The 23,312-nt window shown below is 38.4% G+C and overlaps 1 protein-coding gene across 6 annotated transcripts in view; it reads left to right on the top strand.

Moving 5' to 3' along the window:
• Positions 1 to 23,312, top strand: part of PHTF1 (putative homeodomain transcription factor 1) — a 59,589-nt gene that overhangs the window by 800 nt on the left and 35,477 nt on the right. For 4 of the 6 annotated variants that reach the window (XR_008380097.1, XM_053590929.1, XM_053590930.1 and 1 more), the window contains exons 3-5: positions 436 to 492; positions 15,392 to 15,461; positions 15,882 to 16,040. Coding sequence is in view for 5 of the 6 variants with exons in the window: in XM_053590929.1 (XP_053446904.1) it covers positions 436 to 492; positions 15,392 to 15,461; positions 15,882 to 16,040 (286 nt within the window). In the remaining variant the exon portion in view is untranslated. The remainder of the gene's footprint in view (positions 1 to 435; positions 493 to 15,391; positions 15,462 to 15,881; positions 16,041 to 23,312) is intronic. The other 2 variants (XM_053590932.1, XM_053590931.1) reach the window with 1 other exon arrangement.

The raw sequence follows: 23,312 nt of genomic DNA, 5'->3' as shown, positions 1-23,312 counted from the left end.
CCGTTCTAGTCCCAGAATAAGATTTTCAAGTCGCTTACCCCCCACCCCCGCCCCAGGCAGCATGCACAATGCGGCGGCAATACTTTGAAAGTTTTCTTTTGATTAAACTGCTTTAAAAAGAAAATAGAAATGAAGCCTTTGCACAGCTCAGATTAGTACTATCAACAATCTTATTGAGCTGTCCCTTTTATCCTCTCTAGTTTTCCTTAAGAAGTGGAAATATCTTTTAAGGTAATTTAATTTGAAATATTTTGGGCCTTGCTTTTTAACTTAAGTTTTAAGTAGAGCTATTTTAGATTTCTGAAAGAAACAGTCTCTTGGAAGTACTAATTTATTCTAACTCTGAGAGGCACCAAATAATCCATGACTTTTGTGAGTCTTGACTAATATAAGGATTTTCTTTGCATCATTTAAATAGCCTGCTCCCTATTTCAGATTGGAGCGTATGATCAGCAGATATGGGAAAAGTCAATCGAACAAACTCAGATTAAGGTAAATTGATTTCTTTGATTTAATTTCTTTGATTAGGGTAAATTGAGAACGTGGTTTTATCAACATGAAGAATGGATTGTACTTACTTTTTAACAAATCTGCACGTATCTACCAAGTAGTTTATTAGAAAAACAACAGTGCAAGCATGGTGATAAGTGACAGTTGACATTTGGCCCAGTATCAGGGAAATAGGAGTAGTTGGTCTATGATGAATTAGAGAGCAAATGTCTTATATAAACAGGGCTACGGTTACTGAGCTTGGGCAATTTTTACCACATGGCAATGTAGGTGCACTGTTGCAAGTTTCAGATTTTTCGTGAGCAGCTGAAAATAATGCATTTTTATGTGAAATATCCAGAGTTTTAAGAAAGTCAAGTGTGGCCCTCATCTCCTGCAAGCCAGATAAAAGCCATAAGTGATCTGAATCCAGCCTGTGGGCTCCCCATTTTTTCAATCACTGGTTTAGAGCATGGTCTTAAGTTTTTCAGGTTCTTAAACTTTTTTCTACACTTCTCTTAGAACTGAGCAGATTCTTAGGCTATTTCATGCTAACCAAGCAATGAAAATCTGTTCTATAATTTGGAATAGCAGTTGACTAATTTATAATAGGGAAGGAGAGGGTTAAATAATCTTCCCATATTCCAAGGTGAGGGGTTGTGGGGTCAAGATGTATAGGCATGCTAGTGCCAATTAGTCATGGAATGGTAGCTTTTAGTAATTGAATAGTCTTGAGAGATGTAGAAAAGCCCAAAGAACCATCCCTTGCTCTCAAAAGAATGTTATTTCTCTACTGACTTTAATATTAGGTCTACAGATTCATGGTTTCACTCACTTCCTTGGAAAGTGCTGATAAATGCTGACAGATTCATGATTTTGGACTCTTTTAAAAAGATGTTCTATGGATCCTCTGTTAATGCTTTAAAAAAATGAGTGAATACAACTTACTAGTTCTGTTAAGTAGACCAACTAGAAAGTTATTTGAAAGACAAGTACTTGACTCACTTTTCATAATTTTGTATAGTCCTTGATTGTTAATGGGAGATGGAGTTAGGATGAATAAATCCCTAAATTTTAATTTGTCACTCTCCAAATTCTATACTATTGTTCTTTTGTGAACTGCTAAATAGTAATGACAGTAAGTATGACATTAGATCTCATTTTGTGGTCTCTAGCCTTGTGAACTTGAACAAGTACTGTAGTTTGGATTTTGGTTTCCTTATCCTTAAAAGGATTTTATTTCCTGCTTTAGAGTTTCCTTACCTTCTTCCTTCCCCTAGACAATTTATAGATTTCCTCCATTCTTATTTCTGCATCATTTAATGCAGGGGTCCTCAAACTGCGGCCCGCGGGCCACATGAGACGGTGTGATTGTATTCGTTCCCATTTTGTTTTTTTTTACTTCAAAATAAGATATGTGCAGTGTGCATAGGAATTTGTTCATAGTTTTTTGTTTTTTTTTTTAACTATAGTCCGGCCCTCCAACGGTCTGAGGGACAGTGAACTGGCCCCTATTTAAAAAGTTTGAGGACACCTGATTTAATGCATTCCTTTTAGTGTACCGGATCAAAGTTATTTGTTAACCTATGTGTGTTCGTAGTCCTTGAGAGTAGGAATTCCATTTGTATTCCACACTTAGAACATCTTGATTCATATTAGGAACTCATGTCTGTGGCTGTGTTTAATCGAACCCCATCCATGGAGCATATCTTTTACTCATTGTCTTCTCATAGGGCAATCTACCGATCAGCTCCTTGATGTGTGCTTTTTACTTTAGCAGCAGTGGAAAGAATGAAATTTAAAACGTCTATAAAAATTTACTGAGCTGGCTCGGTGCCTGTGGCTCAAGTGGCTAAGGCAGCAGCCACATTCACCTGAGCTGGCTGGTTTGATTCCAGCCCAGGCCCACCAAACAACAATGACGGCTGCAACCAAAAAATAGCTGGGCTTTATGGCGGGTGCCTTTAGTCCCAGCTACTTGGGAGGTGGAAGCAGAGAATTGCTTGAGGCCAGGAGTTGGAGGTTGCTGTGAGCTGTGATGCCACAGCACTCTACCCAGGGCTATAGCTTGAGGCTCTGTCTCAAAAAAAAAAAAAAAGAGAGAAAAAGAAAACTTACTAAGCTAATGTATGAGGTGCTAAGAATACACCTTCTCTTAAGCATGAAGGTTTTTGCCTTCATGAGTTTCCCAGTCTTATAGTGATAGGAGAAAAGCCAAGGTATCTTTTTAATATGTTAGGTCTTAGACAAAAATTGGCCAAAGTATAGCATATAAAAAATATTTAATGCAATTGAACTGTAGAGTGACACAAATATATATTTTTTAAACAAATAGAAAAAATAGAAAAAAAACTATCAGAGCTGTCATCATACGAGGTCTGACCATTAAGTTTGCAAAGTTGCCACCATGCATTTATGTTGGCAGCACTTTACAGACAACTTGATAACCTTGTTTTTTTTTTTTTTTTGAGACACAGTCTCACTTGGTCATCCGGGCTAGAGTGCTTTGGCATCATAGCTCATAGCAAAACCTCAAAGTTTTGGGCTCAAGTGATTCTCCTGCCTCAGCTTCCCAAGTAGCTGGGACTGTAGGTGACTGTCACAAGACCTGGCTATGTTTAGAGATCAGGGGTCTCGCTCTTGCTCATCCTGGGCTGGAACTTGTGAGCTCAGGCCATCCACCCACCTCAGCCTCCCAGAGTGCCAGGATTACAGGATGAGCTCCCAAGCCCAGCCACTCAGTAAGGTTTCATAACCTTGGTATATCAGTGTCACAGCTGTGTTCATGTCGACACGTGGCAGTGTGTTGCTAAGTGGTGTTCGTTATTGTCGCGTGTTTTTAATGACAGCGCTGCTAGTCATTCCAGAAAAAAAGTTCCAAAATTGCTTTAAAGGGTGGACTAGGCACTGGCCTTGGTGCACAGCTTCCCAAGGCAAGTACTTTGAGTGACCTTAGTGATATTTAGCAAAGAGATATGTAGTACTTTTTCTAGGATGAGTTGTGAACTTAATTGTCAGACCTCATTTTGCTCTAAATGTCTACATTAACAGATGTCTGGATTGACTAGGAAGAGTTACAGTGAATCATGTTAATATTGAAGAATCTAGAGAAAGAAAATAGTAATAAGCCAAAGTAAAGAAGGGAATAAACACAAAACATAAAATTAAAGCAGCTATTAAGTATTCTTCCTTTAACAAATATTTGTCGAGTACCTACCTAGCAGGTGTCAGGCAGTAGCTGTGTCTACATAATGGTGAGTAAAAACATTCAACATTTTTCTTTTCATGGAGTTTGTGGCAAAGAGGGAGAGAAAAATAACAAAAATAATCCCATAAATTTATAAAAATTACTTTGTGGTAAATTTGCTGTGAAGAAGAGCTATTTTTTACTATACCTAAAATAAGGGAAATAAATGAACCCTGTCAAGGTCGGATAACTTTCTCTAAGAAATTGATGCTCACAATTAGATCTAAAGGATCTATAGAAGTTAAAAACAAATATGTAAATCGTACACAAATTCACTCAGAAAACGAAGGACGAAATATTCTTCTCAGCTCGTTCTATGAAACCAGTATTACTCTGAAGTATTACCCTAAAGGCAGACAAAGTGTAAAAAAATTGTGAACATTAGTGTGGAAATCTTTAACAAAATGTTGACATATAAAATGGATCATCTACTGTGACCAAGTGGGATTTATCTCAGGAATGCAATATAGGTTTAACATTTGGAAATAAATTAATGTATTACAGTGTATCATATTTATAGAATAAAAAACAAAATTACATGATTTCAATAGACACAGAAAAAGCATTTGATCTAGTTCAATGGCTATTAATAATAAAGTAGGAATAGAGATGACTTCTTAAACATGTTAAAGGTTGTCTAGGAAGAGCCTACAGCAGACATTCCACTGGATGGTTAAAGACTGTTTTCTCCTACAGTCAGGAACAAAGCAAAGATATCTGCATTTACCGGGGGTCTCAGCCAATGCTATGAGGCAAAGAAAAGAAATAAAACACATCAAGATGAAAAGGAAAATGAAAACTGCCTGGTGACATTATCCTTTATTTAGAAAATCCTAAGCAATCTACAAATAATATTACATTGACAAATGAATTTGGCTACGTCTCTAGATACAAGAACAGTATACAGAAATTGTGTTTCTATGTTTCAGCAGTGAGTAATTCAGAAATAAAATTGAGGAAACAATTCATAACAGCATCAAAGCGAATAACATATTTAGGAATAAGTTTGAGATAGAAAATGTAAGACCCTGAACAAATCTGATCGCATCTCATCTCAAGCCTGGTTAGTACTTGGTTGGGAGAAAGTGTAAGACCTGTATACTGAAAACATTGCTCAAAAAAATTTAAAGCTCTAAATAAATGGAGTGACATTTCATGTTCATGATCTGAAGACTCAATATTGTTGTAATGTCAGTTCTATCAAAATGTATTTATATATTCAATGTAATCCCTTCAGAATTCCAGCAGGCTTTTTTTTTTTTGGGTAGAAGTTGAATAGCTAATTTTCAAACATATATAGAAACCAAAGGATGTAGAATATTAAAAACAAACATAAAGGAAACAATTGAAGGACTTACATTACTGGATTTCAAGATTTATTATAAAGCTACAGTAATCAAGATAGTATTGGCATGAGTAATAATTGATGAAACATAATAGAAAATCTAGAAATAAATTCTTTGCATTAATAGTTGATTTTTAAATAAAGATTTCAAAGCAATTCAGTTAAGAAATGATAGTCTTTTTAATAAGCAATACTGGAAAAATTGGATATTTGCACGTATAAAATGGACTTTGATTCTTACCTCATACTATACACAAAAATTACTTAAAATGGGTCATAGATGGAAGTATAAAAAGCAACACTGTAGAAAGAAAAACTGTAAAAAAAGACAGAGGATCTTTGTCACCTTGGGAGAGTCAAAGATTTCTTAGAAACACATCTAAAAAAAAGAAATAAATTTGACTTGAATAAATTGAAAACTTCTATCCAAAATATCTCATAAAAAAACAAGCCACAAACTGAGAGAAAATATTTTCAAGTCATGAATATAATGGAGTATTTATATACAGAATATGAAATAAGACAGAAAAATTAAAAATGGGCAGATGATTTGAATTGACATTTCCCTAGTGAAGGTAAATGAGTAACTAATGGACACGTGAAAAGATGCTCAACATTGTTAGTCATTAGGGAAGTACAAATGAAAACTACATAAGAGGCCAAATATATATATGGAATGCAAAGAACATGAAGTAAAACAAATTTTAAAAGAACAGTAGTGGTGGACTTAACATTACTAGACTTCAAGGACACTTATTTTTATTTTATTTTTTAAAAATTAGGTTTATTTGAGGGTACAAAGAATTAGGTTACAATGTTTGCATCTGTTAGGTATTGTCCCTGTTGTATTTGTGTTAAGACACTTACTTGAATAGCTAAAATTAAAAAGACTGACCATACTAAGTGTCGGCAAAGATGCGGAGGAACTGGAACTTTCACACATTGTCAGTGGGTGCGGAAAGTGGAAAATAGTTCAGCCGTTTCTTAAATGATATATGTATATAATTCCCAGAGGACCCAACATTTCCCCTTCTAGGTGTCTACCCCCAAAAGTGCAAACATAAACACACACCAATGTTCATAGCAGCACTATTCATAATAGCCAAAAATTGGAAAAACTCAAAATATCCATTAGCCAGTGAATGGATAAACAAATGTGTTACAGCCATAAAATGGAACACAGTTCAGCATTTAACTATTAATAGCATACTACAACGTGGCTGAACCTTATAAATATTTTGCTAAGTGAAAGGAGCCAGACAAAACACACAACATATTGTGTGATTTTGTTTATATGAAATTTCTAGAGACTTAGAGAAATAGAAAGCAAATCAATGTTTGTCTCTGGTTACGGGAGTAGAAACTGGCAAACAGGCACAAATGAGAATAATGGGGTAATGGAAATGTTCTAACGTTCGAGTGTGGTGATTATTGCACAACTTATAATTTAGATTTTTGTAAATTTATATACTAAAACCATATGCTTAAAAATGAGTTTAATAGTGTGTAAATTATATCTTATAAAACTATTTTTAAAAATCTATGATAGGAAAAAGTAGAAAAATTATGACGTACATAAGACATTTATACAATATTCACTATGAAAATTATCTTCTAAAGTTTCTTTTCTTTTTTTGAGACAGAGCCTCAAGCTGTAGCCCTGGATAGAGCGCTGTGACGTCACAGCTCACAGCAACCTCCAACTCCTGGGTTTAAGCGAGTCTCTTGCCTCAGCCTCCCTAGTAGCTGGGACTACAGGTGCCTGCCACAACGCCCAGCCATTTTTTGGTTGTAGTTGTCATTGTTTGGCAGGCCCAAGCTGGATTCGAACCCACCAGCTCTGGTGTATGTAGCTGGTGCCTTAGGTGCTTGAGCTACAGACACTGAGCCCTTCTAAAGTTTCTTAATTGAGAGAATATTTTCAGTCTAACGTCTAAAATTATTTTCAGTAATGAAACTCAATTTAGTCCTCCAAAATAAGACTGAAACAAGAATTTCCCTGTTACTATTTAACATGCTGTTTGAGATAAGTTTGCTAAGATAAGCAAAACATTCTGATTAATATTATATTTTCTTTTCTCTTTGATTTTTTTAAAAATTAGAATGAACAAAAATCACTGTTTGAAAACAATGTGGTTCTATGTCTATAGGATAAAAAAAGCCTTATCAGAAGCACAGAGACTACTTCAGCTATATTTATAGTGTTTTATTTCTTAAGCTGGATGGTGGGTGTATGACAAATGAGGCTCCTCGTTAAAGATGACAGTTCGAATACACACATTAATCTCCCTCTGATCTCTCCTGAAACTCCTCCAAAATTACAAAAATATGGAAAGACATCAGCCCAGAATGACTATTAAGACTGGAAGAGGAGACCACAGTTAATTATTAGTTCAGTTTTGAAGGTTGGAAAGTAGAAGGAAAGTGAAGAAAGTAAAAATCTAAGTGTTTGTGATAGGGAAAGCCAATAAGAAACAAGTGAAACCCCCATGTTTAATTTAAGAATTAAGAATTAGATATGTCAGTTATGTTTTGCACGAGTGAGGCAGAACTGAAAATAGGATTGTTAGAGCATGTGTGTAAAGGACAATACACCCACCCAGATCATCTTCCTTATTTTACGTAGCCACACAGTTACCCTTGTCTTCCTCTGACAGAGACTGGAGTGAAGCCTGGAGAGGCTGAGCCAGAGAAGTTCTGGATTCTGGAACACCAGAACCAAATGGGAGTTGGTCGAGGTGCTGTATTAATAGTGGGGATTAAGTGACAGTCTAGTGGTTAGGTTTATAACCTCCAAACAGAAAACTGGATTTCTTCTCACAGAAACAGACTGACCAAAGAGAAAAAAAAAAAAACCAAGGATACTGGAAGTGAAATGGCTGGCCCCTGACCTACCGTGAGGCCCTCTGTTCCAAGAGCTTTATCCATTGCACACCGAGGTTGTTAGTGCCTCACTTTTTTTTTTTTTTTCCATGTTGTACTGGTTCTTTTATTTATTTATTTATTTTATTTTTTATTTTTTATTTTATTTTTTTTTTTTGCCGGGGCTGGGTTTGAACCCGCCACCTCCGGCATATGGGACCGGCGCCCTACCCGCTGAGCCACAGGAACCACCCTATTTATTTATTTTTTATTTTTATTAAATCATAGCTGTGTACATTGATATTAGTGCCTCACTCTTAAGTATAAATGCGAAATTAAAGATCATCAGATATTTGAGACCTAAAGAAAAGAAAAAAGCAATTCAGGAATCATAACACTTTTTAAAGACATATCTTTAAAGAACTGGATACTATAAAAAAGATACTGGAATTAATTTAAGAGATCAGTTGTACTACATGGTGACTATAATTGACATGTTGTATCCTAGACTTTCTCTAGACAAAGTCTCACTCTGTAGCCCTGGGTAGAGTCATAGGTCAGAGCAACCTTAAACTCTTGGGCTCCAGCAATTCTCCTGCCTCAGCCTCCCAGGTAGCTGGGACTCCAGGCTCCTAACACAACCCCTGGATGTTTTTTCTAATTTTAATAGAAATGGGATCTGGCTTTTGCTCAGGGTACTCTCAAACTCTTGAGCTCGAGCAGTCCATCCGCCTGTGCTCCAGAGTGCTAGGATTACAGATGTGAGCTACTGTGCCCAGCCGGTATATTGTATTCAGAGAGTGAATGTGAAGTGGTCTCACACGAAGATGATAAATATATAATAATGCGTGTATTAAGTAGTTAGATTTAGTGATTCCACCATGACTATGTACTTTAAAACATCGTGTTGTGGGTGGTGCCTGTGGCTCAGTCGGTAGGGCGCCGGCCCCATATACTGAGGGTGGCGGGTTCAAACCTGGCCCCGGCCAAACTGCAACCAAAAAATAGCCAGGCGTTGTGGTGGGCGCCTGTAGTCCCAGCTACTCGGGAGGCTGAGACAGGAGAATCGCTTGAGCCCAGGAGTTGGAGGTTGCTGTGAGCTGTGTGAGGCCACGGCACTCTACCGAGGGCCATAAAGTGAGACCCTGTCTCTATAAAAAAACAAAAAACATCGTGTTGTACAAACTAAATGTGTACACTTATATCTGTCAATTTAAGAAATAAAAAAGAATACTTAAGCTATACATGAAAAATAATCAAATACCTGAGAAAAGTGAGACAATAAAGTTGAGACCATTTCCCAGAAAAATAGTGTAAAAGAACAAGGACAAAGATGATAGTACAGTGAGTGCAGTTCATGTAGGAAATCTAACATCCAGCTAAGACGTGTTCCAGGAAAAGCAAATACATGTAGAAGAAGAGAGTATCAAATACAAAAATGCAAAAAATTTCCCTAGAACTGAAGTACTATGTACACATTTCCATATTGAAAGCGTCTTTGATCAGCACTAAGAAACATTATCATGAAGTTTTAGGACCTTCAGAAGTAGAAGGTGGGAGAGAAGGATTGAAAGAGAGCACATCTAGAAGAATGTGAGTCAGAATGATACTGGGCTTTCCAAGGCAACTTCTAGCTCATCTGGAAGCTGGAAGACAAGGCGACCTTCAGTGGCAGGTAGAAGACAGTGGCACCTGAGAGAAAATGATTTTCAGCCCCAACCTTGATGCCTAGCCTGTTTATCAAGTGTGAAGACACCACATAAAGATATATTTAGTCTCAAGAAAATGCATCTTCATGCTCCCTCGCTCTGAAAGCTGTAGGATGTAAACTGTAATGTAGTGAATGAATAAGCCATAAAAAGAAGAATCCAGAGTTATCAGGAAATAGGGTAGCCAACACAGAGATAAAAGGGATTTCAGGGTAATTTAATGTCCTGGGATGATAGCCTATGTCTGGTGTAGAAAACACCCAGTCTGGCATGGACCGTAAGGACAGAGAGTGGGACCTCTTCAAGGGGGAGTAGAGAAGCTGGTGTTGTGTTTGAGCACCCTGGAAGCCGATGCGTAACACCTAGAGGGATGTTGAAGATGAATTGGTAACAGACACGTAGAAAACTATGTGAGTGAAAAAGTGAGGCAATTAAAAATCTGGGACAAAGTTGTGAACAATAAATACTTTCAAAATTAAACAAATACAGAAATTAAGCAACATTCTCCTGAGTGACCAATAGATCAATAAAGCAATTAAGAAGGAAATTAAAAAAATTTTTGAGACATACCAGGCATGGTGGTAATTACGTTCCTATAATCCTGGCACTCTGGAAGGGTGAGTGCCTTCCTGTATATAAAGTGGCCAAAAAGTTCATGTGCAATTTAAAATAGAATTGAATAAAATTTAACATCCCTTCCTGATAACACTCTAAAAGTTGGATACAGAAGGAATGTACCTCAATCTGTTGGGCCCTATGTGACAAACTCACAGCCAACGTCATACTGAACAAGGAAAAGTTGAACACCTTTTCTCTAAGATGTAAACTAAGACAAGGATCACTTGAGCCCAGGAGTTAGAGGTTGCTGTGAGCTAGGCTGACAACACAGCACTGTAGCCTGGGCGACCGAGTGAGACTGTCTAAAAAAGGAAAAATAAATAAAAATTCTTGAAACAAATGAAAATAGAAGTACAGCATACTGGCCGGTGTGATGGCTCACACCTATAATCCTAGCATGCTTAGAGGACAAGTTGAGTGGATTGCTCAGAATTCCCACTCAGTTTGAGCAAGAGTGAGACCTCCTCTCTACTAAAAATAGAAAAAACTAGCTGAGCATTTTGGTGTACAACTGTGAGTCCAGCTACTCAGGAGGCTAAGGCATCTACCCAGGGCAACAGAGACTCTCTCAATAAAATAAATAAATACAAACTAGCCAGAGATTCCTTGATCTGTCAGTAAATATGGCATCATTTCCATATCTTCCATTCCATGGAAAATATGATTCAGGAGAACTATACTATTGGAAATGCTTCAAAGAAGCAAATAACTTCCTGGGGCCCTTCAAGTTATCATCTTCAAAGGGTAGAATGAAGAAAAAGATAACCCATTTTAAAGAAGGTGGAGATGCTGGCAATGGGGAAGACCAGATTATTAGAAAAATGAACTAAGGTATGTACCATGATTATTTTTGTAATCTAGTTAGTTAATAAACAGTGACTGATTAAAAAAAAAAAAAAAACAGCTTTGAGACAGAGCCTCATTCTGGTACCCTGAGTAGAGTGCTGTGCTGTGCTGTGCTGTCATCATAGCTCACAACTTTTCATTTTGTTGATCCTTTATACTCCCCCCTCCCCCTTATTTACAGACAACATGATATTATACAGGGTGGCCATGAAGTTTGTGTGCAATTTAAAATAGTGCACAGTGTATTTTATTTACAGACATCATGTTGTCTGTAAATAAGGAAAATTTGAGTGCCTCCTTTCTAGTTTGGATGACCTTCGTTTCTTTTTCTTGCCTCCTCCGGCTTATAGTACTATGTTGAATATGAGTGGTGAAAGTCAGCATCCTTGTCTTAGTTTACATCTTAGAGAAAAGGTATTCAACTTTTCCTTGTTCAGTATGATGTTGGCTGTGAGTTTGTCACATAGGGCCCAACGGATTGAGGTACATTCCTTCTGTATCCAACTTTAGAGTGTTTATCAGGAAGGGATGTTAAATTTTACCCAATTCTATTTTAAATTGCACATGAACTTTTTGGCCACTTTATATACAGAAAATCCTAAAAGCTTCACCAAAAAATTCTTAGAACTGATAAGCAAATTCAGTAATGTTGCAGGATACAAGTCAACATACAAAAATCAGTAGCATTTATATATGCCAACAATGAGCTAGCAGAAAGTGAAGTTAGGAAACCAATCCCATTTATAACAGCTACAAAAAAATAAAATTAAATGAAAATACCTAGGAATAACTTTAACCAAGGAGGTGAAAGAGCTCTATAAGAAAAACTACAAAACGCTGGTGAAAGAAATTGAAAACGATACACAAAAAATGGAAACACATTCCATGTTTGTATTAAAAGGAATTAATTTTGTGGGCTGGGAATGGTGGCTCACACCTGTTAATCCAGCACTCTGGGAGGCCAAGGTGGGTGGATAACTTGAGCTTGGGAGTTCAAGACCAGCCTGAGTAAGAGAGAGACCTCGTCTCTACTAAAAATAGAAAAACTAACTGGATGTCCTTTCAGGCACATGTAGTCCCAGGTACTCGGGAGGCTGAGGCAAAAGGATTGCTTGAATCCAAGAGTTTGAGGTTGTTGTGAGCTATGATGTCAGCACAGCACTCCACTTAGGGCAACAGAATGAGGCTCTGTCTCAAAAAAAAAATTAATACTGTGAATTAACTGTGCTACCAAAAGCGGATGCAATCCCTATCAAAATACCAATGACATTCTTCACAGAAGTAGAAAAAACAACCTGAAATTCATATGGAATCACAAAAGATCCCAAATAGCTAAAGCAATCTCGAGTGAAAAGAACAAAACTAGAGGCATCACACTGACTTCAGAATCTACTACAAAGCTACGGTAATCAAAATAGAGTGATACTTACATAAAAGTAGACAGAGAAGCCAGTGCAGCAGAACAGAGAACTCATAAATAAATCCATGTAAACACACCCAGAAATTAGAGAACAAAGCCAAGCTTCCACAATGTTGCAATGGATAAAACTAAGGAGCCAGGACTCTGGGGGAAGAGCTGTGGCTTTTTAAAAATTTGTTTGTGCAAGGGGCATTCTCGCTGGGGGGAATTGGGAACAGTTGGGACTGTCCCCTTCTCCAGATACCACCACTGGCTGTGGGCTGCAGGACTCTAATGAAAAACTGACTTTTCCGAACTCAAACAAGGAACATTTGTGCTTTGATAGCAGGAACAGTTGAGATTGTCTGCAGATTCCCCTCCACTAGCTGCCACTAGCATGGGGCCATAGGCTCCGGCAAAAAACTACAGCTTTTTTTAATTCGTTTGTTGTTTTTTAGAATTTAATTTTCCTGGGTATCTTCTCTCAGTGCCATGGGGGCAGAAATAGTGGGACTATCCATGGATAGTCTATGGGGCTGCAGCAGTTCAAACCTATTACTGCAGGAACTCCAGGAAATGCCACGGCTCTTTTAAACTGGGTGGAGGAAGGGCAAATCAAAACCTCTCTGAGACATCACTTAACCCTAGTGGGAATAGTCCACATCACAGAACCCTGAAGCTTCAGATGCTGGTGTGGATGTGGAGAGAAGGGAGCACTTTTGCACTGCTAGTGGGATTGCAAGCTATGACCTCTGCAGAGAGCAGTATGGAGAATTCTCAAGGAGTTAAAAGTCAACCTTCCTTCAGCCATTAAAAAAAATGGAGATTTTACATCCTTCGTATTAACCTGGATGGACGTGGAAGACATTATTCTTAGTAAAGCATCACAAGAATGGAGAAGCATGAATCCTATGTACTCAATCTTGATATGAGGACAATTAATGACAATTAAGGTTATGGGGTTATGGGGGGGGGAAGCAGAAAGAGGGATGGAGGGAGGGGGGTGGGGCCTTGGTGTGTGTTACACTTTATGGGGGCAAGACATGATTGCAAGAGGGACTTTACCTAACAATTGCAATCAGTGTAACCTGGCTTATTGTACCCTCAATGAATCCCCAACAATAAAAAAAAAAAAAGTCAACCTTCCATCTGATCCCGCAATCCCATTGCTAAGTATCTACTTAGAAGGAAAAAAAAACATTTTAACACAAGCATATTTGCACCATAATGTTTATTGCAGCTCAGTTTATAATCACCAGGATGTGGAAGCAACTCAAGTGCCCATCAACTCATGAATGGATTAACATACTGTGGTATATGTACACCATGGAGTGCTATGTAGTTATAAAAAAGATGGAGCCTTTACATCTTTTGTATTTACCTGGATGGAGTTGAAACACATTCTTCTTAGTAAAGCATCACAAGAGTGGAAAAGCAAATATCCAATGTACTCAATACTAATATGAAACCAATCTATAAACAGTTACATGCCCACACAAAGGAAAAGCACATGTATATTCAAATGAGGAACGGAGCGGGGAGGGAGAGGGCAATGGTCAATTTCTCACCTAATGTGCACAATCTAAGGGTAAACAGCGCACCCTCTGGGTGAAGGGCTCAACTACATCTGCAACTTTACCTTAGAAATGAAAACAATGTAACCTAAATATGTGTACCCTCTATTAGTTTGAAATTAAATAAAAATAAAATGGGCAAATGAACTAAATAGACATCTCTCAAAAGAAGACATACAACTGACCAACATAACGAATCATCAGAGGAATGCAAATCAAAAGCACAGTGAGATAGCATGTCCCCTAATGGGAATGGCTATTATGAAAAAGAAGCGGAGAAAGAGTTACTCCTATACACTTGTTTGCAATGTGAATTAGTACAGCCATCATGGAAAAATGGAACTTCCTCAAAAAACTGAAAATACAACTACATAGTACCATATGATCCAGTAATTCCATTACTAGGTATATATCCAAAAGAAAAGTAATCAGTATGTTGAAGTACTGTATGTATGGCTGTGTTTAATGCACACTGATCACAGTAGGCAAGATGTGGAATCAAATGTTCAGCAACAGGTGACCGGATAACGAAAATGTGGCATATATACACCCCATGGAATACTATTTAGCCATAAAATCTGTCATTTGCATTATGTTAAGTGAAATAAACTAAGCCCTGAAAGATAAATTCCACAGGTTTTCATGCATATATGGAAGCTTGAGAAGTTGCTCTCACAGAAGTAAAGAGTAGAATAGTGGTTACTAGAAATGGGCAGGTTGTAAGGGTGGGGGATGGGATAGCCAAAAATTAGCTAACAATTACAAAAGTACAGCCAGATAGGAGGAGTAAGTTCTAGCCTTCTGTAGCACTCTATGTGACTGTAATTAACAATTTATTGCATATTTTCAAATAGAAGAGTGGATTCTGAATGATTTTACCACAAAGAAATGACAAATGTTTTAGGTGATGAATATGCTGACTACCCTGATTTGATCACTGTACATATATTGTGTAAATGTCTTGAAGTATCACATTTTATCCCATAAGTGTTTACAATTATACATAAATAATAATAGAAGTAAAAAAAGAGAAACATACTTGGTTTAGAGGAGTGAAATGGGAGGGGAGCAGAGGTGGCTCAGGAGACTGTTATTTTTCACTTACTGATCTTTCAGCACTGTTTGAATATTTTAATAAAAAGTGATGAGGTATATGGATGCATTAGTTGATAAGGCTAAAAACTAAAATGAAATATATATTAATGGCAAGTTCCTTTTGGGAACGTTAGGATTAAAGAAATGTTTCTCTTTTTCCTCCTTTGTTTATTTCTGATTTTTCAGTATGCTTTTATTTTATCCTAGGGCTTCAAAAACAAACCAAAAAAGTTGGGTCACATAAAGCCAGACTTGATTGATGTTGACTTAATCAGAGGTGAGTTCTAAAACTGGTTTGTTTCTTACGCACATTATCGTATTATTTCATAATGATAGTGAAGACTATTTTTCGATATCTTACCCATGTGGTGGTGTGCTTCATTTTCTAAAGGTAACATTCTTCTCTCAACATTCATGCATCCGCACTTTTTACCCTTTGTCTTAGCACTGTGTGGTTACGTAAATTACATGGTTTTTATTATAAAGGTGAAAGAGGGATGAACTTGGAGACTTGCTGTTCAAGGGATTGAAGTTAGGAGTTTCTATATTGAATGAACATCTGAGAGGGTTTTTTTAACTGAACAGGTCCTGTGCTGACTCTTGCTCTCACTTGTATTTAAGGTAGTGCTATAAGTTGGCATCAGTATGGTGTGTAATATATAAATGTTTAATGTTTTGTTTTATCGTATGTTTAAAGGCTCAACATTTGCCAAAGCCAAGCCTGAAATTCCATGGACATCTCTGACTCGGAAGGGGCTTGTACGAGTTGTACTTTTTCCATTTTTCAGCAACTGGTGGATTCAGGTTACCTCTTTAAGGATCTTTGTTTGGCTGCTACTGCTTTACCTCATGCAAGGTAATTGGCAGAGGAGGAATAAGCTATGACAGTTTCTTTTTCCTACTTTTGGTACTGTGAAGATCTACTGTTCTTATATTTACCCAGAAATGAAGGGACAGACACTATTTGGGGTCACCTTAAAATTATTTGCTATGGGAGACTAAACCGGATTGCCTACCTCTTTCTCCTTTCTTGAATTTCCTTCTGCCTGTCTCCCTGGCCATCCCTCTCAGTCTTGTCTTCTGCCTGACTTGCAAATCTTGGGTCACCTCACGGCTGGGTCTTGGGTTCTCTCCTCTTCTCTTGGTTACTCTCATCAAGCTCTGTCACTTTGAATATGCAGTAGCACCTCTGTGCGCTGACCACCCAAGGGACTGCAGCAGACCGGTCAACACATGGAGGTGGCCAGCATAAGGAATGAGGCCTACTGTACGGATATGTGCCTACTGTCCATGTCTATGAAAAGTAGGTTCACTTAAGGAGGCGGTCAGTGTAGGGAGGTGGTCAGCTATGGAGGGTCTACTGTAATTGTTGTATGGCTGATTCCCAGATTTATATTTTTAGGCCAGATCTGTGTGATGAACTTGAGACGTATAAAAATCTATCTGCTTGGCATTTCCATATGGATATCTTGGACTTAGTCATGTAAAAGATGGACTCTTGTATGTGTATGCAAACTTACTCCTTTTTAGGTCTTCTTCATTTCACTAAATGATACCACTGATCACCAGTATGCAAGTTAAATCTTAGGCTGCGTGTGCTGGCTCACGCCTGGAATCCTAGCACTCTGGGAGGCAGAGGCGGGTGGATTGCTTGAGCTCAGGAGTTCCAGACCAGCCTGAGCAAGAGTGAGACCCCATCCCTACTAAAAATTAAAAAAAACTGAGGCAAGATGATCACTTGAGCCCACAAGCTTGAGGTTGCTGTGAGCTATGATGCCATGGCATTCTACTCAGGATGCCAAAGTGAGACTCTGCCCACCCCTCCCCCCCCCCAAATTAAATCTTCCTACTCCACCCTAACATCAGCTCTTATATCCTGTCATCAGGGCTGTAGGTTCTACCTCCAAATTCTAAACTCTGTTTATCTCAGACTGTCCTGCCGTCATCATTGTCCACAGCACCGGCATCTTTGTCTAGACCACTGAAATAACTTCTACTCTGAGCTTTCTTTCTACCAATCATTCTTCTCACAGCAATTAGAGAAATCTTTCAGAACTAGAAACCATATCATGTCATTTTCCTGTTTAAAACTCTTTGGTGACTTCTGTTAGCCTTATAAGAAGAATCCAAAGTCCTTACTTGGCCTGCAATGCCCTACACGATCTGTTCCCTGCCTGCCTTTCAGATGTCACCTCTCCCCACAGTTGTCCATGTTCATTCCAGGCATAAAGATCTTTTTTCTTTTTTTTGCAGTTTTTGGCCGGGGCCTGGTTTGAACCCACCACCTCTGGTATATGGGGCTGGCGCCCTACTCCTTTGAGCCCCAGGTGCCACCCAATCCTTTATTATTATTATTATTTTTTTTTTTTGAGTCAAGAGTTTCACTATTGTCACCCTTGGTAGAGTGCTGTGGCGTCACTGCTCACAGCAACCTCCAACTCTTGGACGTAAGCGATTCTCTTGCCTCAGCCTCCCAAGTGGCTGGGACTACAGGTGGCTGCTACAACATCCAGCTATTTTTTGTTGCAGTTGTCACTGGTGTTTAGCCGGCCTGGGCTGGGGTCGAACCTGCCAGCCTCCGTGTATGTGGCTGGCGCTGTAACCACTGTGCTACAGGCACCGAGCCCATGACGATTTTTTTCTTTTCTTCAGACAGAGCTTTTCTTTCTGTTTGAAGCACTTTTTTTTTCTTTTGAGACAGGGTCTTGCCCTGTTACCCTGACTAGAGTAGAGTGGTGTCATCATAGCTCACTGCAGTCTCAAACTTCTGGCCTCCAGCAGTTTCCCTGTCTCAGCCTCTCGGGTAGCCAGACTGTGAATGTACCACCAGATCTGGCCAAGTTTTGCTCCTTTTTGTAGAGATAGGGTCTCACTATGTTTCTTAGGCTGGCCACTCCTGGTCTCAAGTGGTGCTTCCACGTCGGCTTCCCGAAGTCCTGGGGTTACAGCAGTGAACTACCTGTTTCAAGCATTCTTAAGACTTTTTAAATGGCTGGCTTTTTCCTCATTTGTAAGATCTCAGTTCAGATGCAGCTTTCATAGAGAGGCCATTCCAACCTATACTTTCTAAATGGTTTTACCAACGCCCAGTTAGCATCAGATGAGTTAATTTTAATTTCTGTATTATACATCACTACCTGATATTGCTTTTTTCTCTTCTCGCTATGTGCCGGGACCAAGTATAATTGCTTTGCCACCATATCCCTGTTGCCCATCAGAAATATTTTTAGAAAGTGGCAGCATATAATGTGGTTATACCTGTGCAAAACACATGAAATAGAACAAAGAGTAGGACAAAGTTGGGTTAAGGTGAAAGAATTGTGGGTTATTTTGTTTACTTTTGTTTGTGTCATCTGAATTTACAAATCTATAGGTTTAATTTTTTTTGAATAGTACCATCCAAAAGAATTTCTGTGAAGATAGAGATGTTCAGTGCTGTCTAGTATAATAGCTGCTTGGCCCTGTGTGGCTATTGAGTACTTAGAATGTAGTTAGTATTGGCTCGGTGCCTGTGGCTCAAACGGCTAAGGCACCAGCCACATACACCGGAGCTGGCAGGTTCGCATCCAGCCCGGGCCTGCCAAACAACAATGACAGCTACAACCAAAAAATAGCCAGGTCTTGTGGCGGCACCTGTAGTCCCAGCTACTTGGGAGACTGAGGCAAGAGAATCACATAAGCCCAAGAGTCTGAGGTTGCTGTGAGCTGTGACGCCATGGTACTCTACTGAGGGTGACATAGTGAGACTCTGTCTCGAAAAAAAAAATGTAGTTAGTATCAATAAGAAACTGAATTTAAAATTTAATTTTAATTATATTTATAACTGTCAATCTAATGGCTATGTTATAATCTATCACACAGACATTGCATCATTTAAAACTATCATTTTAATGTCTGTATCAGAATCTGTTATATGGATTTACCATAAACACCTTTTTATAGCTTTTTAAGGGTACCATTATTTATGTAACTCTTCTGTTTTCATCTATATGGGCCACTGTAACAAAAATACCAGAGATTGGGTGGCATATAAACAGCACAAATTTATTTCTGAGAGGTCTAGACGCTGGGAGGTCCAAGATTAAGGTGCCAGAAGATTCGATTGTCTGGTGAGGGCCTGCTTTCTAGTTCATAGGTGGCAAACTTCCTCCTCCTTCTTTTTTTTTTTTTTTCCTTTTTTTGAGACAGCATCTGACTCTGTGCCCTGAGTAGAGACTGTGACATCACAGCTCACAGCAACCTCAAACTCTTGGGCTCAAGAGATCCTCCTGTCTCAGCCTCCCAAGGAGCTGGGACCACAGTTGCACATAACCATGTCCAGCTAACTTTCCTATTTTTTGTAGAGACAGGGTCTCATTCTTGCTCAGGCTGGTCTCAAACTCCTGACCTCAAGTGGTCCTCCTGCCTCGCTCTAAGTGCTGGGATTACAGGTGTGAGTCACTGCACCCAGCCTGACAATTCTGTCTTTAGGTCATTTCTCTCTTCTTGCATTTTACCATAAGCACTTGGGAAGAGTCAAGCTGCACCTTCAACACTTTGCTTAGTTACAGGTGGAGGTAATTTATTGCTCATAATTCTGAAGGCTGAGAAATTGAAGATCATGAACAGGTTCAGAGTCTGCTGACGGCCTGCCTTCTGGCTCATGTCTCGTGGCTGGAGGGGGCACAGGAGCTCTCTAGAGTCTGTTTTGTAAGGTCACTAATCTCACTAATCTCATTCTGCAGAGTTCTGCCCTCAGGACCTAATCCCTGCCAAGTCCCCGCCTCCTAGTATGATCCCGTTAGAGGGGAGGATTTCAGTATGAATCTTTCCATATTGTGGGCACTTAGTTTCTGTTTTTTTCCAATTAATAATGCCACCATGAACAAAATTTTCCTTATATTATTTTATTAGGATTTATTATCTGAAATAGAACTAACAGATCAAAGAATATAAATGTTTATATAGTGAAATTGCTGGTAGCACAATTCTTTGGGCAAGCACTGGATTAAAATACCTGTTTGGCACAATCTTACCAGCATGTTATAATTTTTAGAATTGTCATGTAGTTTGAGATGCAAAAAATATTTTGCTTGTTGAATGTGCATTTCCTTGGTTATTTGTAAGAGTGAATTAAATATTTGTCTCACATACTTTTTAAAGAATCTATTCTTTCCTTGTTTACATACCTTACATTATTTATATTAGCTTTTCATACACACCATAGTCTGTTTCTGGACTACACGTTCTGTACCATTGATTTTTTGGTTAGATTTGTATCTCTGCCCTACGGCTTTAATTTCTGTAGCTGTTTAATACGGATTAATATTGAGCAAGACAAATATTCCTTTATTTGTCTTTTCAAATAATTCCTTTATTATTTTGCTTTTTAACATTTTCTCTTAGGTTTTCTTGCTTATACTTTTCAAAATAGTTTAGCATTATTTCATTATGATCATAACAAAATAAAATAAAACAAAAACTCTAAAGCCAAAACCAACAGCACTGGAATTGGAATCGGAATTCTCTAGACCCTTCCCTTTTGCCAACACATATGCATATAGATGTACTTGTGGAGGAAGGGCAGATAATTGACTTTTTTACAATATTTATTTTCCTTTATAGGTATATGATACACCTCTCCTTTTAATCAAGACTTTTATTTTATTCTTCAGTAAAGCTTTGTTGGATTTTTTTTCTTACAAGTCCCTCTTTGATTTTATTAAAGTTAAACTCAATTTTTTTTTTTTTAGAGACAGAGCCTCATTTTATTACCCTCAGTAGAGTGCCACGGCATCACAGCTCACAGCAAGCTCCAACTCCTGGGTCCAGGAGATTCTCTTGCCTCAGCCTCCCGAGTAGCTGGGACTACAGGCACCTGCCACAATAGCGCGGGCTATTTTTTGTTGCAGTTTGGCTGGGGCTGGGCTCGAACCCACCACCCTTGGTATATGGGGCCAGCGCTCCACTCACTGAGCCACAGGTACCGCCCTAAACTCAATTTTTTTTACTGTGGTAAAATATACATAGCATGAAATTTATTATCTTAATAATTTCTAAGTGTACAATTTAGTGGCATTAAGTATACTCATATTGATATACAGCCATCATTGGTGGATACATCTTCAGAAATTTTTTCATCTTCCCGAACTGAAACTCCATACCCATTAAACAATAACTCTCCTTCCCCTACCTGCACCTCGGGAGCCACCATTCTACTTTCCGTCTCTGTGATTTCACCTACTCTGGGCACCTCATGTAAGTGGAATCATATACCTTTTGTCATTTTGTAACTGCCTTATTTCAGTTAGCATAATGTCCTCAAGGTCATCCACGTAGCATGTGGAGAATTCTTTCCCTTTTTAAGGCTGAATTATAGTCCATTGTGTGTGTATACCACATTCATCGTGATGAACACTTCAGGTTTTCCACCTGAATTTCAAATATTGTATAGGTATTTTGCTGCTGCTAAGACACAACTTTTTTTGTTTTATAAATTACAATTAGTTATTGCTGTTACATTTGAAAGATATTCTTTATATTTAAAATTGTTGTAATCAACCACTTTATTGAACTCCTTTTTTATTCTATTAGTTTTTCACTTCTCTTAGCTCTTATAATTATATAACCATATTGTTGGCAAATAATAAAAATTTGATCTCCTTCTTTTCTATACACTTCATTTACTTTTAACAAATTGCTCAACGTTTAAGAGTAGCATTAAGTAATAACAGTGGGAGTGGTTGTCATTGTTTTGTTCCCAATTCAGGGCGTCTTCATTAATACATGATGTGCATTGATTTTATTTATATACTCTTCAGCATGTTAAGGAAACATTTTATATTCTTAGTATTTTAAAAGAGATTAGCATTTAAGAGTAATTACAAATCATGACCAAATGTTGATTTTTTTTTTTTTAACGGAATACTTTTTTTTACTGTTACCTGGAGTTGGGCCAGGCTTGAGAGGTTAAGGGCACAGTCCTCCACAGGACTGCACTCCCTTCAGGCACCAGCCTCAGGTTTAGGAGTCTGTGGGGACACTCCCACTTCTGATCAGCTGGCTGTAGTTTTAGGGGTCCCCCACTCACTACCACAGGGGTGATAATTAGATAGAATGACTCACAGAACCTAGGAGTGCTAAGCTTATAGTTATAGCTTCATTATAACGGAAGGATAGAAATGAGAAGCTGCACAGGGCAAAGTCTGGGATGATCCCAGCAGGCTGCTCCTGTTGTCCTCGAGTACCAGCATGCCCTGCCACCCAGGGAAGCTCACCGGGCATGGGCATCTGGAATTTTTGTTGAAGCTTCACTGTGTACACTTGATTGATTGAATCACTGGCCACGTGGTTGAGTTCATTTTCTAGCGGGCTTCATCCCCTGAGGTCTTAGGATACAATGTTTCTCAAAGCCTCACCCCTCTAACCTCATAGTTGGTCTTTCTGGTGTGAATCGGCCTCTTCCTTAATTACCTCATTAGCATAAACTGTTAAGTCCAGTACAAGTTGCCCATACGAATAAAAAAGATACTTCTGACAAGTAGGAAATTCAAGGGTTTTAGATATTATCTCCCAGGTCAGGGGATCAAAGGCCAGGTTCTGTATTACATAACTTTCAACTGAGATTATTTGTACTGATGTGATAAAAAATACTAAATTATTAGATTAATTCAGTTCAGTCAACAAATACTTAAACCTACTATGTCTGTGCCGGCTATTGTAGATGCTGAGATAAATTTCCTCCTTTTTGAAATTTATGCTAGAAATGCAAGGATGTTGCATTTCTACAAAATTCCAGATGCCCAAGCCCGGTGAGCTTCCCTGGGTGGCAGGGCATGCTGGTACTCGAGGACAACAGAAGCAGCCTTTGCCTGTGCAGCTTCTCATTTATATTCTTCTGTTATAATGAAGCTGTAACTACATGCTTTTGGTCTATATTGTCAAATTCATTTTGATAGTATTTCAGTTATTTATTAAACAAATATTGAGTGCTCCCTCTGTGCCCTGGATACTGATCTAGGTAAGCAGTGAATAAAACCAAAAAGATCCCCACATTCAGAGTGCTTCCTTTTGAGTGGTAACTTTATACCCATATTCACAACTCAGCAAGGTCTGTAGACACTGTTTTGGCGCTGCCATTGTTATGTTT

Source organism: Nycticebus coucang, chromosome 5 (assembly GCF_027406575.1).
Source record: "Nycticebus coucang isolate mNycCou1 chromosome 5, mNycCou1.pri, whole genome shotgun sequence".
NCBI classification, from domain to species: domain Eukaryota; kingdom Metazoa; phylum Chordata; class Mammalia; order Primates; family Lorisidae; genus Nycticebus; species Nycticebus coucang.
This window is presented reverse-complemented; position numbering and strand designations above follow the sequence as displayed.